Genomic DNA, 17,936 nt, shown 5'->3' with positions numbered 1-17,936 from the left:
CGGGCATGTTGGTGCCACTTCCTAGGGTCATCTGTCACCATCAGGTACGAATTCGATCAGAGGGTAAATAAGCACAGTGATTTTTGTTCCGGTCCAGACGAAACTCAGTTCGTGAACTACTACGACAGTGCGGATACCATCGAGGAAACTGTCAAACGAGCCAAGGAGGTCAAATAAGTTCACTCGCTGGACCGATTTCGAATTCGCAACTGAATGTCGAATTCAAACATGTTCCGGAAGAATCTCGAGGAGCGGAGTATAGTTGCCGTAGTGCACTTCAACTGGGACAATAGTACCGAGTACGAGCGCATGCCAGGCAACCTGTTGAGGACGTTTTCTTTTTCGCCACCACTTCAAAGGCCGACTTCAGGACAGTTCTACAAGGAGATGAGCGTTCGACGAAGAGGATTGGCGCAAGTTGACCCGCTAAAATTTCTTGCACCAGTGGCTGTGCTCGGTAAAATGCTTGTACAGGATACGTGGCGGTACGATTGTGAATGGTACGAAAAGATCGACAACGTGTCGTTTAAGAAGTGGCAGCACTGGATACAAGTCCCGCGAAACATCGAGTCGTTCAGGATTGATCAAAGTTATTTCGGTATGAATACATTGCCTACTTTCGGACAATTGTTCAAGGCGAGGTGAGATGCACGCTAGTAATGAATCTGTCGAAGGTGGCACCGTTGAAGCAGTTGTCGATTACTCGGCTTGAACTCTTGGTTGCAGTTCTAGGAGCACGGTTTAAGCAGACAGTGATTGAGAGCCAGATTAGTAGACATTTACTGTACCGATGCGGACGTAGTCCTCTCGTGGATTAGGTCAGATCAACGCCGATACAAGAAATTCGCAGGTTGTCGGGTAAGTGAGAACCTAAGTGTGACAAAATTACCGAACTGGCGCTATGTATCTACGAGACAAAACTTTGCAAACCAGCTAACCAAATAAGGAAGAACTCGGAGTTGACTTCTGACTGCGTATGGGTGCAAGCGCCAACGTTCTTGTACACTCCGGAAGCTGAATGGCCGAAGAAGGAGGCGCCACCAGCAAACACGACAGAAGAACTTCGAATGCATCTACTGTTACATAATGGGCCCTATTCTCACAGTCACGTCATCTAGTGACTATGAGAATATGGCCCAATATTCTTGTGTCTGAAATCGTCCTCGATGGTAGAAATTTTTCGAAATGCGCGGTGATAGGGCGGACAATGGCATCTGCAGTTTATCTCTGACTGTCGACGACAGACGAAGAAGATACCGATCGAAACTCTGAAAGCAACGACCAGACAGGAGAACGTGATACAACCGATTGGCGTCGGTAAGCCGCAAGCACAGGATTTTATCAATGAGTTGAAGGTGTTGAAAGCAGTTAAGAGTTAATCAATGGTTGTCATTGGAGTGCTACAGTCCGTTTTTCGAACTATCGTCGTTAGTTGATGAGGCTGGTTTAATTCGAAAATGAAAATGCGAGCGAGCGGAATGTCTTCGATTTGATATTTTGTGTAACTGGTAACTGAATCGAATCATGCTACACTACCAAGAGCAGCGGCCAATGGTATCGCCAGATTGCATATTGATGCCGTGGTAAAAACAGTGCTAAGTTCCTGCATGTAGTGTAGAGTGCGCTGCAATCTTCCGAAGATTCCACGAATGGGATTACACCATATCTGCACCCATTTAGTTATTCTAGAGTCGACTATATGGCTTTCGGCCGATAGGAGAAACAGTGGATTGCACTGTTGGTGCACCTGAAGGTAGCGCTTCGATTAACAACACAGTCATGTTTGATGGCGATCTACCACTTTATGGGCCTACGAGGTTGGTCACTAAAATCCTTCTTCGATAACGGGACAAACTTTCAGAGGGGCAGTAAAGAATTACTGGCATTGTTCCGTGAAAAAGAAAACTGTTGTGCAGATCAGTTGACAAATGCTCGGACGAAGTAGACGCTCAATCATCCTATGATTCCTCATATGGCAGGGTGTGGAAGGGTCTCGTCCGCTCTGTTAAAGACGTGCTAAAAGACATATACGTGGAATCTGATGAAGGATCCGTCACTAGCGGTGCTGCGATTGCATAATCTGTCAACCAGGGTTTTGCTCGGTTCCTGTCAAAATTTGCCAGAAAACGCGAGCGAAACCGAGTTCACCCTAGCTCAACTAACCCGACAGGATACGCGCAGAAATCTTGCCAAACCAAGACTTACAGAAATCTAGCAGAGCGGTCTCTGCCATAAAATTTGCTCACTGGGTTGGTCAGTTCGATTGCCATCACAGACACGAACTAAAGGGTGCCCCACATCAAATTGCTTCACGGAAAAAACCTGTTTTAATACACCTAGTGGTGCCTTTCTCATTTATCCAAACTATGACTCCTTGGTTGTTTTTTTTTTCTTTTTTATTAACGACTTAGAATGAGTCAAACTTTTTCCTTATTTATATTGTAACGATATTTAATTAGAAAGGGACTGGAAGGTGTGAAATATTTTTCAATATTAAGAGCCATAGTACTCAAGGAAGAGCGTGGAGTTGAAGGAAGAAGGTTTAGAAAAGCGTGGAGGGGAGTGGGCGTAGCGTATTGGTAAATCGAATGACCTTAAGGTTAAAACCTCTATAATTGAAATAAAAAAAAATTAAAAAATACGTGAAATAGGGTCTATTAGCTTAGAATTGGGTTTCCGTACCGAAGAAACTGCAGCCAGACGTTGTACAAAGCCTAATGAGTGTAGTTACGCGTAAAATGCGAGTGTCCGGTTGTGGGAGTAAAGTTGAATGAAATAAACATGCCAAAAGCTTACTAATGAGTTATATTTTATTACCTGATCGGTCTTCCAGACAATTTTCTATAGCATTTATTCTGTGATGCAATTTGACCGCCTTTACCGCCAGGTTTGGGATAAACTAATCGAGCGATATGATCAAAATAAGTACACCGTATTTGCGCTTGTGAATGAGTTCTTGGACCAACCGTTCATCTCAAACACTAAGTCAAGTAACTCCCGGAAGTTGGTTTCGTCATCTGACGAAGTGATTTGACAACTTAATACCCTCTGTGAGCAGAACGAGTCCAGCTCCTCTTGGCGAAAATCGACAGGGAAACACGATTCTTCTGGGCACAAAAGATCATCGATCTGCACTTTCTCAAGTTCCTGAAAAACCGTGATGCTCTCGAAGCCTGTGTTTTGTGAGTGGAGATGCAATCAAGGACAACCGCAAGGAGGCAACTAAGCCCGCAGACAAAAAATTCCAGAGCTATCTCATAACACAATAACAATGTCTAAAGTGTCCCAAAAGCACTCCGTCTATCAGTACAATATGTTCAAGGTCGCAAGTGTCACAGACCATCGGGAATTAGTACAGAAGCCCGAACTGTGTTTCAACTGCCTGCGGCCATCACACTCGATGAAACGCTGCCTTTCGAAATCTTCCTGTAAGAATAGTGAGTGCAATCAACATCACCATACACTACTCTGTCAACGCGGCGATAGTCAAGCAGCTAACAAGGCAGAGATTAAAGATCGAGAACAATCAACGAAGCCGGTACTCGAGCAACCAAAGAGGCTCGACCGCCTCCGAAGGTTTCGAGTTTCAAGACGGATGTCACAGCTGATCCATCCATCACAATTACTGTTCTACCTACCGCCCTCATCAAGATTCGAGGTAAGAACGGAATTTTCCATACCGCTAGAGCAATGATAGTTTCAGGCTCTGGTGCATCACTCACAAACGAGGGTTGCAAGACGCGTCTCGGTATCACTCGAAGCAATACAAGCTTTGCTGGAGTGGTAGGTACACTAAGGTACACTAGGTAATCTGGAATCACGAGAGGAATGGTACAGTTGGAACGATTTGAACGATGCATCCCGTTTCAACAATGAGGTGGTTTTAAAAACGAAAGCATATATGCAATGAAAACCCGTTTTTATCAGCCCCCAATTTTGTCAGCTTTTCGATCCGTTTTCATCAGTCAGCCAGAGTTATGAGGCTATGTCTAAGGAAAAATGTTGAGTATTTTAACAGCTTCGATTTGTTAAAGGCAACAAATAAATATGTGTTTCCGTTGCCTCCATTTGGTCATCCAAAAATACACCAAAGAGACTGATAAAAACGGGTCTTGGGTATACTTGCAATTTTCGCACCCCCAACGTCAAGCAGATGATTACTATTGGAAGCGTAGCCGATCCTGGTTTTAAAAAAAACCTAGTACAATCGATGTCATCCTTGGTGTCCAGTTATTTGTGCCGATTCTGCAAGTTGGTCAGGTAACTGAAGAAAATGGCTTGCCTGGGGCTCAGAAGTCATCAGTTGGCTGCCTCGTTACTGGTAGTTTTGATGGAGCTACAAATTTGCAAACGCATATGGTATCCCTACGGTCCAACTGCAAGTATTGGGAAATAGAAGAGGTACCTGGGATCAAGATATGCACCGCAGATGAACAACGCGCTGCTGATATTTTCAAATCAACCGCCAGGCGCAACGACAAGGGTCGTTATGTAGTTCCGCTCCCATTCGACGATGCTATACCGGCATTAACGACTCACTCAGTACTTATATCAAGAGGTTAGAACTAATGGAAAGGCAATTGTACTCCAATGCTTCGTTCAAGCAACATTACGCCAAGTACCAGAGTACCAGAAATTGGGATACATGGAACTCATCCCACAATCATCTGTCAATACCCAGCGAGTGCTTCTTTCTGTCCTGTCCCATCATGCTGTGTAAAAAGAGGAGAGCTCCACAACAAAGTGGCGTGTTGTTTTCGATGGCTCGTGCAGAACAAACTCGGCCATGTCTTTGAACGATCGATTGTTAGTTGTACCAAAAAATAGAGCAGACCTGGGGCGACATTATGGAACCATTTCGAATCGACTTTTTCATACAAGCTTGCGTACAATAAACCTTTCGTTTCGAGATGCACAAAGCCACCCCTGTTCGATGTTTACAGTCGCTTTCTTACCGATCCCGTGGTCTTCATGAGCGACGTAGAGGAGATGCACAGTCAGGTTCTAGTGGTCAAGCAAGATACAGATTACCAACGGATTGTGTGGTGAGCATATCCCGATAAGTCGGTGCAACATTATCGCTTGGTTACGGTAACATACGGAACATCAAGTGCAGCCTTCTTAGCGACAGAGTCTCTTCGTCAAGGAACCAGAGATAACGCTGAGAAGCACCCAGTTGTCGCAGAAAGAATCTTAAAAGGAGGATTCGTTTTCCGAAAGTGGTCATCGAACGCACCTGTGCTACTAGAGAACATCGCTAACAGACAACAGGAACTCATTCCTATGGAATTCACAAACACAAATTTGATCAAGGCACATGGAATTCACTAGTCTCCTATTAGCGGTTGGTTCGAGTTCACGATCAATCTGGACACAAATAGTCCAAACACGAGACGTCAACTACTGTCCGATGAATAAAGTTTATTGGATCCATTCTGATGGCTTGCTCCGGTCGTCATAAAGATAAAAATAATCATTTAACACATCTGGTTACATGATTGGCTATGGGATGATCCACTGCCAGCCCTACAAGAATACGAGTGGAGCAGTGAAACGCTGGAACAAGTTCGTGTACAATGGCTACAGTTGGTCGGGTTCTCGGATGCTTCGGAATCAGCATACGCAACAGTCGTCTACGGTCGGATCAGTGGATGAAGCGGGTGGAATTGACGTTGTACCGTAAAGACCAAGCCCCAATCCGGTAAATCTCCCTTCCACGACTGGAGCTGAATGGCGTTGTTCTCCTGACGTTGCAGATGAAGAAAATCTCTCATGCTTTATGCCATCTGGAGTTGCAATACTACGCTTTCACAGATTCATTAATCGTATTGGAATGGTTATCGTCACACTGTCGCAAGAGATAAAATTACGTCGCCAACAGGTCTTCGACAATTCTGTTTTTTCCTAGGAACCACGTGACATCATGTATCCCAAAAGAACTATCCAGCAGACTGTACCTCCAGAGGAATCACACCGCTTGAATTGCTTGAGCATTCGCTCTGACGGGCATCCCCTTCGCCTTCCTGGATCGACGACGAACAGTTCTTCTCTGAACATTGTGCTATCCTAGCGCCGAGAGCATCCACTTTGGAAGAAGGACAGATTCGCACCCAATGTAGTATATACAGGTATGGCGATGATGGCACTTTGGTATTCGTAAGATGAGTGGTGTCAGTGATCACAGAATAAATCGACTTGCTTTCGTCATACCAGTCGTTCCGCTCCCATTGAATCGTGTGAACGCTATGACGTCGACCCGTTGTGCTTCTTGGATTGTTTACATATTTTTGGTTGCCAACACTAGCAAACCGTGTGTTCTGCCACACCTATATACTGCCGTGATACGCATAACAGTCCCACCTGCATACGAAACCCATAGCAAATGGGACTGTTATGCGGATCACAGCAGTATATACCTCATTGATTCGAACCTTCTGTCTCACTTGTAACTGAACTGCCTACAAAGCAACTATTCGGTAGAGCGCTACCCTCTCGATTGATTCTCTTGTATTCGTCGCAGTACTCGAACACTGGCGGCAGTCATTCGCTTTGTGTACAACATGGCAGTCCTCCGACTGAAGGTAGATCGTTAACACCGGCAGAATTCAATGCAGCTGGTCTACAATTGGTACGAATGGCTCAACATGATACACTCTCGAAAGAAATCGCTAATTTACGCAACTCAACTGGTCGGTGTTAAGTCAGACCGGACTAAGTGACAATATATTGATTTCGAGAAAAACAAGTTTAAAGTTTGAATCGCAGCATCCTTTACATTATAATTGGAAATTAATTTTTGACATAATTCTTGTTTATTGTTACATATTTAAAATCTGGCAAAAGTCGAATGTAGCTGATGACATTCTTTATCCGGTGCTATCATTACTATCATTATCCGATTTTTTATGTTTTGTGACTTAGTCCGGTCTGACTTAACACCGACCAACTAACGTTCATCGCAAAAACAAATTACAAACGCTCACTTTATCCGTCCGTTCATCGATCGCGACCGTCTCGGAGGAAAACTACAGAACGCAATTATCTCCTGCGATATGAGACACCGACCCATTCTACCAGAGCACCACAGGTTTACAGAACTTGTGATTCATGAGCTTCACTTAGACAATCATCACGCTGGTCCTACCTTGCTTATCTCTTCACTTAATCTTCCGGAAGTCGCGCTAGTGCACTGAGTGCAAGCTCATCTGAAATCTAGCGAAATCGTCTTAGCGCACCAGCGGCTGCTCGTTCAGTGGGCCATTTGCGCGACTTCCGGAGGGTTAACCAATGCTTTTGGGTGATGAGATGCCAGACTGCTGTGCGACTGCAACTTCAACAGTGCGTACATTGCTGTCGTATGAAAGCCCGAACCGCTCAGCAGCTGATGGGGCGTCTTCCGGTAGTACGAGCGACGCAGACCAGAGCCTTCGTCCACATCTGTATCGGTTATGCAGGGCCCATACCTTTGGAGGTCGCAAGTGATCTGTCGTCCAAAATGTTCATCGGTGCACTAAAGAGACTCGTTACCACAAGAGAACTGTGCAATGAAATCTGGTCCGACAATGGGGGTGCCAACCATCAAATGCAGGAGTGCATCCATTCGATCGAGTTCAAACAGCAAATCGTTTATTTTATAGCCAACATCTGAATCAAATGGACATTCATTCGTCCATTCGCAACACATTTGGGAGGATTGTGTGAGACAGCGGTTAAAAGCGCAAAGACACACATGCGCAAGATCCTGGGAAATGAGTCGACTACTTACGGAGAGCTGTACACTATTTTGACCCAAACAGAGACCTAGCTAAACTCGCGTCCGTTTTGTCCCATTTCTACTTCTCCGGATAGTTGCGAGGCCCTCACACCTGAACATTTTATTATTCAACAACCGATTAATTTACTGCCAGAACCCAGTTTTCCTGTAGTCCCGCACAGTCGACTTGATAATTGACAGATTTTTCAGCAGAAGGTGTCAGAGATCTTGGCACGTTGGAGGAACGAGTACACAACAACACTTCAGCCACGTAGCAAGTGGTAAACGGAAGTCGACAATCGTCAACTTACAGGTTAGTAAAAAATGGCAACGCCCCACAAGTTGACTAGAGATGTGGCGACCCTCTCTGGCCGAGATAGTATCGCCAGAACCGTTACACTACGCAGAGGATTAACAGAGTACCGAAGACCAATTCAGTTCCACTATCAAGGTGGGGAGTGTGTTTGGAAAACAGGATAAAAATTAACAAATCTTGTTTCTAACGTACAACCTTTCCCAAAATGATTTATCACACACAAATACACATAAGAGATATATCAATTGAAATAAAAAAAAACTTTGAACACGTCGATTTCGGTACCGTTTCCGAATTTCTAAACATGTGGCTGAAATTGGGATTATCTTTAGGAGTATGAGAAGAACGCAAGGATTCTAAGGAAGGAAACGGAACCGCTCAGATATCTCAAAAAAATCGAAATGATTGGTAGTGGAGGTGTGAAATTTGTGCAAAGGACCGATCATAAATCAGGTAACGGCCTCCAGGCTGTCAGAATTATGAATGGTTCCCAAGAACTACTTCAACAGACATCTGAATGTGGAGGAGGCTCGCCAGATTGAAAGAGGAATATTCAAGCGCTAGCCGTAGGTCAGGCTGGGTGGTCTTTAACTAATCAGATGCTCGAAAGACAAGCCTACAGGAATACAAACTGTACCTTTGTGAGGAAACACATATCCTCAAAAGACTCACGCTTGGGGATATTTTCAACATAGTACTGAAGGTGGGACGTACTTCATCCTAGGAATGATAGAGGACCAAAACAACCTTTCGAACTCTGGAGGCGATACAATTAGAAAAACTCGAGCAATTCTCACCTTGAAAGTGTATACCAACTGCTAGCTGGGATTAAGTTTGACTTCGGTCAGCTAATTTTCACCATCAACAAAATGAAGAGATTGGACAGTTACAAGCCTGTCGCGAAATTCCATGGTTACAGAAGAATCCGCTCTATGTCCAAGAACCTCTGAGACCACGAAGACCTTGACACCATGGTCCAGCGAAAGTAGACGTAAAGAAAGTCGGTTGCCTAAACTTTCTAAATTGGAAAAAATTCAATCAAAAAACTCGGAAAAGAAAGAAAATTCAATCGCAAAGAAACCCAAGTCAGTCAGCTACACACTCATCACCCCAAAGCACATCAAAGAAAGATCAGCGGCCCTAGGCAGAAGGTTGGTGAAGAATCGAAGAGAATTGGATTTATACAAGAACCATGGACAGTACAAGATCGTGTTCGCTTTGTTCCAATACAAAGATGTAAGTTATTTTACCGTGAAGACAAATATGATCCAAGGGTAGCCCTTCTCTTTGCGAACCGACATAGACACTCGACTTGAAATGTATGTATTCAAAGCGACTGCAATTTTTTTGAAATCTAGTCAGTTTCATTGCAATATCTAATAGTTTGACCTCTACAAGTGTTCTAATATCCAAAATACTCACTTGGATATTATCAGATGATAAATCGTCTTGAAAAGGCTGCAGCGAACGTAAATGGTAGACACTTAGACATTTTCCCGAGATAACAGCACCCGTATTACCCGGTTGAAGATGATAAATCGTTATAAAAATCCAACTCTCTTTGGACTAATTTTGAACACTTAGTCGGCTGCGATGCTCGGTAAAAGAGATATTTGGGCAAGGTCACAGCTCGTGCCGGTGGAATCATTTAGCAGTGCACAGTGAAACGCCACAGGCCTAGAGCTTTTTTAAAATTTCAAAAGGTACTTACTTTTTCGTCATCATCTTCTTTCCGTTGACGAAGGTAGTCGAGGTGGACGTCCGCTTCACCGGACCGCTGCCGACGCTAAACTCCGATATCGAGGTAAAACCTCCACCACCCCCACCACCTCGGTGCGCCATTGGATCCGCGTTGAAGAACTCGTCCATCAGGTTGAAGCTCATGAAGGGTGACATAAACGGCGAGCTGATTACGTTCTGCGGGTGTGAGTGTCGCTGTCCGTTGCTGGTTCCATTCGACCGGCGTCCGTTATGGTGGGATGTTACTAAAAACGAATAGCAAATGTTAGTTATTACCTATACACCCTTCCACGTATCCACGTCTGTATTCTACCCCTGAAAATCTCCTCAAACGGCGAGCCACCAAAGAACTCCCTAAACACCTCCTCTGGGTCGCGGAACGTGAACGGGAATCCGCCAAAGATATCGAACTCGTCGTGGATACCACCGCCATTGTGCCGCCGGTGCCGTGTGTTATGGTGGTACCGCTCGGAACCGTTGGTCATTAGACCCTCCTTGCCGTACTGGTCATAGATGCGCCGTTTTTTCTCTGTTGGAAAGTGTATTAGACATTAGTTAAGTTGAGTAGAGTCAATCGAATAGACAGAATTTGTTTAGTAGCAAACAACGAAATCGATAAATTTAGTAGTCTTCAATTGTCGATTTTTAAACTATTGTGTTGATGATGATGTTTCCATTTTCGGTGTAATGAGTTTAGTCTGCGTGTTCCGGTCTTAGAACGTATTAAAACATAACAGCAATTCAATCGCATTATTAAAGGAGCATGTCAATTCGTAGTCCCTTTACGATAGTTTGACACGACACGTGTTCTGTGTCAGCAATGCATGGTTAATTGGCGATATGGTTTCGGTGATGGGGCTATAAATCACATCAAGTTTAGTAGCAACATTGCAGTTAACGACAAACATCAACAAACTCTCAGTTCTAGATCAGTAGGAATCTACTACCAAAGAAGCGGAAAAACGGCGTCGTCTCGAAGAATCCCCGAAACGAAAACGTACGGTTGTTTTCGCGCCCCGACCTTGTACCACTACCGTGACGCCCGTAATGGTCGAACCCGCCGCCGCCGTAGTGGTCGAACCCGTATTTGCTACTGCTGTAGTCACGATTTGTGTAAGCAGTGTAATTGCTGCTGTCACGCATGCCACCGCTCGCCGTGTAACTGGCGGAGCTCTTCCGTGTGCTTCGGTTGTCGTAAATATGTCGTTTGTAGGCTAAATCATAGTGAAAAGTGGGAAGTAACAATGCAGTGAAAATGGTTGGCTTGTCAGGTTTTTTTTTGATTGTCAAGTCTTTTGTTAAAAAATTTGCGTTATCCTAAAAAACTGAGATCGGGCTAATAATCTTGGTAAAAACTCGTAAGGCCAATGGGATATTTTGTAACTCTCCCCTTTGAAAGTGGAAATAAATCATAACAAGTTTTCAGCCACTTCAAAATTAATAAATGAATAATGACAAATTTAAAGGTAAAGAAATACAGGGTGGTCACTACGTTTGATAATTCCCAGCAGGATAATTTGTTTAGCCAACTTCCCATATTTACTGAGGACTGGATACTAATCAATTGACTCCATGAACTACAAAAGAAACAAGTAAACCTACCGTCTGATAGCACTTCATATGCTTCGGATATCTCCTTAAACCGCCGATTCGATTCCTCTGGATTATCTGGATTTTTATCGGGGTGCCATCGTAGCGCTAGTTTTTTGTATCTACAAGAATAGAAAATAATCGTTGTTAACGGGAGGGGAACATTAACGAACAAACAGACAACTTACGCCTTTTTGATTTCCGCATCGGTGGCGGTTCTGGCCACGTCCAGCACTTTGTAGTAGTCTACCATTGTGATCCGATATTTATGATAATTTAACGCACTCTACTTCGCGTCAGGATACACGAAACCGCTGCTAGCTTTCGAAAGCTAGTTCCTGCCTGCTGCTGCTGCTGCTACCCTATCAGTCTCTCCCTCGACTGAGGACTACAATTTCGATTGACTAAATTATACTATGAAAATTGTACTTCCTGGGATTTAATCCAACGAGATCAATTCATTGTAAGGAATTACGCTGCGTTCCGATGTTGCGTGCCTCTGCAGGTAATAATGTGTGTTGCTTCACTTCGGCTGCCAGTTCTTATTTTTGAGTAATTTTGCTATCTGAAAGTTGAGAAGAAAACAAGGAAAATCTGTCATACTGATTTGTCGAGGGTTACTTTGGTACAATATTTTACATCAATATGGTTCTAAATAAACTCGAACAATGGTTCTTGGTTGGAAACCGGAGGTAGTTTCTTGACCCCTGCCAGATTTCGAATTTTTATAGCGATGGTACTTTGTTCTCTAATTACACCAACACACGCATTTGCTAGCAAATCGCGCTTTCTAGTCTTCTAGTCGCGATTGGCAACGGACGTTGAATAGTACCTAATCGTGACTCAACAATTCAATCTAATAGTGGGTCGAGTTCCACGTTATTTCGGAACTCGACGACTCACGTCACAACCAGTTTAGCAATACAATTTCCTCAAAACACCATATTTCTGATCGTGCTTAATGCCCGTAGGGTAGGGACATACAGCGGGGTGTAGAAGCTGCACTCCTACGCAACGCGTCGTGATCATCATTCTCGCACTGCAAATCCGATTCAAGTCACCGTCTGATATCAAAACATCTTGTTTCTGTTGTGTAAAGCAGACATAGTGGCAGGTAATAAAACACGTGCCTCCTCGCGTTAAAGTTAAAATTTCGGCAGGATTACCTTGGACCGCACTGCAGCTGACGGTACAGATGCACCATCGAAGTGAGCTTACCTTGTAAGAACGAGAGAAAGCATAAAAAAAACTAAATAGGTATGCCTATGAACCATGAAAAAAGTAACTGAAACTCCGCGAGGCAAACACTAAACTGAAACACTAAGCTGTTTGGAAGCACTCGGACGCGGAGCGACGTAGGTTGCGGTAGTTGATCAGCTGAACGAGACCGAGAATAAAGTTTAGAAAAACAAAACAATCAATCGTTCGCGGATTTGTAGGTGCTGGTACTTGGTACGCGACGTTTGTCCAACCAACCAAGTGTGGTCCAACCGACAACGACCGATTACTGACTGAGTCTCGCTCGGCTGGGGCTGTGTATAGAGCGTATAGTGATCGCGTCGACCGGTCCCCTTACAATAGAATAGGAAGGACACACACAGAGCGGATGAGTGTTGGTTGAGCTGAGCGGTTCGCTACCACTACCACTATTAAGTCAGTCGTGCTATCAAAGCCGTTATGTGCGTGTATGCAATGTGTTGTGGTTGTGTCTGGTGTATACACTCCTACGTTACCGGCTTCGTACAGATTTTCTGACAAGGTAGACACAGTGGGACGGTTAAGGTTTTTAGTTCAGCAGAACGAAATGTGTTAAGTTCAAGGACATTTTTGTTACCTGTTTATTTTTATGATTCTTTTAAAATTTCTTCTAGATCGTTCTTATTTTTTTTTCAAACCGTACTTTTCTCGTAACAATTTTTTGTATTTATCAAAAGGAACGAAGTTTTGTGAAAAGCTTGCTAAAGGCGATCTAATTTGGAAAAAACAAAGCTTTTATTAGGTCAGTCGCTAAATAACAACTCGAATCAATTTGGAATAAGGGCGTTTAGTACAATGGACATTTGGTATAACGGTTATTTAACATAACGGACATTGACGTAATTTTAAGGAATTATTTATTATATTTACATTGAGAAAATCAATAATTTGACATAATTTTCAACTGAGCGAAGTTGATAGTAAATATTTGGCGTAATGTTGAACAGTGCGCATACTAAGGTTTACTTGGCATAAAATAAAGATGGCACTTTTATTTTTAAATGCAGAAAACTCACTGAGATAATGGGATGGTCGTTTGACGTAAATATATTTCTTGATAAACGTTACAACGCGTCTTAGGGACCATTCATAAACCACGTAGACCGAAATTTGAGATTTTTTATCCCTCTCCGCCGCTCTAGTAGACTTAAGTAAACATTTAAATTTAAATTCAAACTGATTGAATCGAGTAAACGGTTTGTTGTAGAAGTTTAATAACACTACTACATAAATTGAACCGAGGGGCAAGCATTTGCACAACCTTCTCTGTAATTAAAGTACAAAGAATTTTACGCATACTTGTTTAAGTCTTTGCGGTACTTAATGTACTTTATGATACTTAATGGTATTTAACGTAACTAATTTTGTAAGGACTTTTGGCAATACGTCGTATTGAAGATTTAATGCTTGCCCCTCGACTTGAACTAACTTTTTTTTGGATTATAGGGGTTTTAACCTCATGGTCATTCGCCGAATATTATGTGCGGGGTTGGGAATCGAACTCAGGTAAGCTGCGTACAATGCAGTCGATTTACCAACTACTTCAATTTGAACTACCGAAATCGAGGGGCAACCACTAAATCTTCAATATGGTGCCAAAAGTCTTACATAATTAGTTACTTTAAATACCATTAAGCATCATAAAGTACATTAAGTACCGCAAAGACTTAAAAAGTGCGCGTAAAATTCTTTGTACTTTAATTACAGAGAAGGTTTTAAGTACAGCGCCTTCGTACTTTAAATACGCAAAATATTTTAATTACCGTCAAGATGTACTTTAAATACTTTCAGTATGTACACATCGACATTAATTACATTAATTACCTTAGTACGTACAACAGAAGTATTTTTAAATACTTTCATTATTTACTTTAATTATGTTCAAAATGCGTTGGTATTTTCAATACAACGCACCCAAACCGGCTAGTGCTTGCCCCTCGACCGAAATTAATAAATAAAAAAAAATTGAAAAATCGATCCACTTATTGTTAAGAATCGGGCGTTTCCTTGTTATCATGGTGGTTTTAATGCTTAACTGTGACCATTTTTTAACTATTCGCTTTCTCGAGTCGATATGGAGCTGAAATGGAACTTTGGGTCGTTTTTCAGTAATTCGAGTAAATAGTTTTCAGTTTTACATCAGGAAATATTTCATATTTTGTATTTGAAGCAGGAATCAGTTTTTCTGATTTCGCTGGAATTACCAATTAAAGAAAAAACACAATTGTGGCCAACATCTTCTCTTGATAAGTTACGATTTTTGTATTTTGCATTATTGTTAATATTTGATAAACACGCCTTTAGTAGGTTTGCACATTATTCTTTAGATACAGAAGAACGAACACTGATTCGATTTTATACTTGGCCTGCGAGCGGAGAGAATAGTAATTTCGATGTGCGACAAAGAGAAGAGAATGTAAACGTTGCTATGCCTATCGTCGATGCCCACGCTGAATGCAAAAATAATTGAGCTTTGCATCATAAACTCGATAGCTGGTCCATAAATTACGTGGCATTTTATGGAGGAGAGGGCTTTTGTATTTTGTGGTCATGTCATGCTACGTAGCTTTTTAAAGGGGAATAGCAGTTGACCTGATGTCACGACAATTTTACCCGTTTCATCTAACATAGTTTTTTTTATTTATTTGTTTTTACGTTTACAAGAGTGGGGGGTTACCGTCAAGCTACGTAATTACCAGGGGGCTTTTAGATGTTTGTGGCGAAATGCTACGTTGGAGGAGTGGGGTGTTAAAAATCACTTAAAAATGCTACATCACTTATGGATGTAGCCTAATCAGCAATGGATTCATAATCTCGCGTCGGATAAGCAGACGAAAAGAGATATCCCGGAGATGGAATTCGCTCCAAGTTGATGATGTGAGTGTAGCTGTAGTGTAGCTCTGTGACAGAAACCACGCCATCATTAGCAATGTGTATTGGTGTTCATGAGTGGACAAAATACTCATCAATGCCATCCAGATAAAAATTGATTAGACTACAACAATTGCTACAGAGACAACAATTGCTACAGAATCGTAAACTCTCTTATAGATCAAGCATAGAGAAGCCATATGCTCTGTAGAGCATATGCTAGTCGAATTTTAGTTGAAAGCAGCGTAAGGCCATCGTTTGTAAGGGTAAGACAAATTGATATTTGAAAACAAATCGTTTGTCTTAACCAAATCGCCTAGGCGTAGTAGAATAGTATTTCAATTGGCCAATACGAATTGTGGTCGAAAGCTGGTTATTCCAGTTTATGAAAAACAATCGCTGTTACTGCCCTATTCTACGTCACATCACTTAGTAGTGGGACATTTTCTTCTAGTCACTAGATGACGTGACTGTGAGAATAGGGCTCCTCATGTTGTCATTCACGTCAAAGTTATCATCGTTAAAGCTTGGTGCTCGTGATGAGTTGTTTTTTCTTGCCTCTTGTATGTATTCGTACGATCATAGACTCACCATCATTGGCATTGGCTTCCTCGAGGATAGACCTTGCTTTTCGTTTGGGGGTGCTGGACGCGATTTTTGTACTCGGTATCTTCCGTGCAAGGTGTACAGTCTGATTACAGTGCTGGCATGTGCCTTTGATGGGTGCATACCGTGGTTTGTGTAATTTTGGTTCGGTCTGGTTTGATCGGTCAACGTTAAGAAATTCAATGACGTTCACTTATAGGATCCGCTAATATTTAATGCATTTTCTTAGCAGCAATAAAGAAATTATTCAAGTTTGCAACCAGGAGATAATATGGCTCGCAATGGGTCGCACGAACATTCCACATTTGTCTTTGTGAGAGAAACTTTACATAGTGCATTCTAGGGATTCGCATTAGTCTGTGCTCGAAATGATGAATGTATGTTTTCGAACTGTTTAATTGAAATGTGCTAGAATAAATGCGCTCCCGCTGTTTTTTCACCAAAAACTAGAAAAGTTCCGATCTTTCAAATGAAATTAAAAGATTGAAAATTCATTTGCAATCTTGGAAGATATATAGCTTTAAAGAAACCATTTTTGTTTTGAAAATCGCCTGTAACTATGCAAACAAAAGAGATAGAAACTTCATTGCTTCGGCAAAAATGTGTATTTGCAAAAGTTCTAAAAACCTCTAGTACAAAGTATTACCGAGAAATTAACACATTAAAAGATATTAATAGAAAACCATTTTTCCAAGAGCCACCCTACCTTAAATATTGCAAAAATCATAACACGTTAACCATTAGAGAAGTTGTTTCAATTTGATTGATTTATAACTTTGTAGAACATTATGTAGCTAAATTTTACATATCTAAAAAGTTGATACTTTGAACACCCAAATCACAAGGCGCGACGACAGGAGGGGAAGGGGGTCATATCATGCTACGTATTTTAAAGGGGAATATGGGTTGACCTGATATCACCACAACCTTTCCCGTTTTATTTAACTAACATCGTTTTTATTTTTTTTTTATTTTTTTGCGGGGACAAGCGGGGGGTCAGGGTTACCGTCAAGCTACGTAATTACCGGGGGGGGGGGGGGGGGATTTGGAGGTTTGTGACGAAATGCTACGATGGGGAAGGGGGGTGTTAAAAATCACTAAAAAATGCTACGTCATTTATGGGTGATCCCTAATACAAAAAAAAATTAGCAAGAAAGTTCTAAGAAAGTTTTGTCTTCCTAAATGCAGCTTTGGGACCATAGTGCAGCGAAATTTCAAATTTCGATACTCTGATAGCAGATTGTTGCAGTCAGTGCGTTTAACTCTGACTTGAGCTACAAAAATGCAATCTACCACATATAGGATCTATTCAGCCGGTTGAAATAATATAAAACATGCATTTCTCAAGCACAGCTTAAATACAGGGTGGTTCATAGTTAATAATCTCTCGAGGAGTGATAGAAGACCATATTTGAGGAAAAAAAATCGTTTCTATTCGTCCCGATAATTTGGTTGTAAACACAGATAAAACTTCCGCTTATTTAGTGATACGGTATTATCCAGCAACGATACCATATCAAAATTCGTCCATTCCATACTAACTTTTGAATAGGGCTAATAAGATTTGTAAACAAGCTTTTGTTTTGCTAATTTCTCTTCATTGGTTATAATTTCAAACAAGAAAACATTTCAAATTGATTCTACGAAGGGTAAATATGCTGATTAATGTTTATGTTACATGAAATTTAACTTGATAGTGGAATTATGGGCGAAATAAGTTTGTTTACTGAAATCTCTTTAGTCCTTTTGAATAATAAATATTACATTGATCACTACAAATAATAAACACGTGTCTGAGCTACA

At 41.9% G+C, this 17,936-nt stretch overlaps 1 protein-coding gene across 3 annotated transcripts in view; it reads right to left on the bottom strand.

The window, feature by feature from the left end:
* The window catches only part of LOC131692498 (dnaJ homolog subfamily B member 6), a 407,140-nt gene that overhangs the window by 2,815 nt on the left and 386,389 nt on the right, over nucleotides 1–17,936 (bottom strand). For 2 of the 3 annotated variants that reach the window (XM_058979580.1, XM_058979582.1), the window contains 5 exons: nucleotides 11,588–11,964; nucleotides 11,412–11,521; nucleotides 10,757–11,023; nucleotides 10,123–10,338; nucleotides 9,781–10,054 (listed from right to left, as the gene is read on the bottom strand). In XM_058979580.1, coding sequence (XP_058835563.1) covers nucleotides 9,781–10,054; nucleotides 10,123–10,338; nucleotides 10,757–11,023; nucleotides 11,412–11,521; nucleotides 11,588–11,652 — 932 coding nt within the window. In that variant the 5' untranslated portion in view covers nucleotides 11,653–11,964. The remainder of the gene's footprint in view (nucleotides 1–9,780; nucleotides 10,055–10,122; nucleotides 10,339–10,756; nucleotides 11,024–11,411; nucleotides 11,522–11,587; nucleotides 11,965–17,936) is intronic. The other variant, XM_058979583.1, reaches the window with a different exon arrangement.

This window comes from Topomyia yanbarensis, chromosome 3 (genome assembly GCF_030247195.1).
Source record: "Topomyia yanbarensis strain Yona2022 chromosome 3, ASM3024719v1, whole genome shotgun sequence".
NCBI classification, from domain to species: Eukaryota; Metazoa; Arthropoda; class Insecta; order Diptera; family Culicidae; genus Topomyia; species Topomyia yanbarensis.
This window is presented reverse-complemented; position numbering and strand designations above follow the sequence as displayed.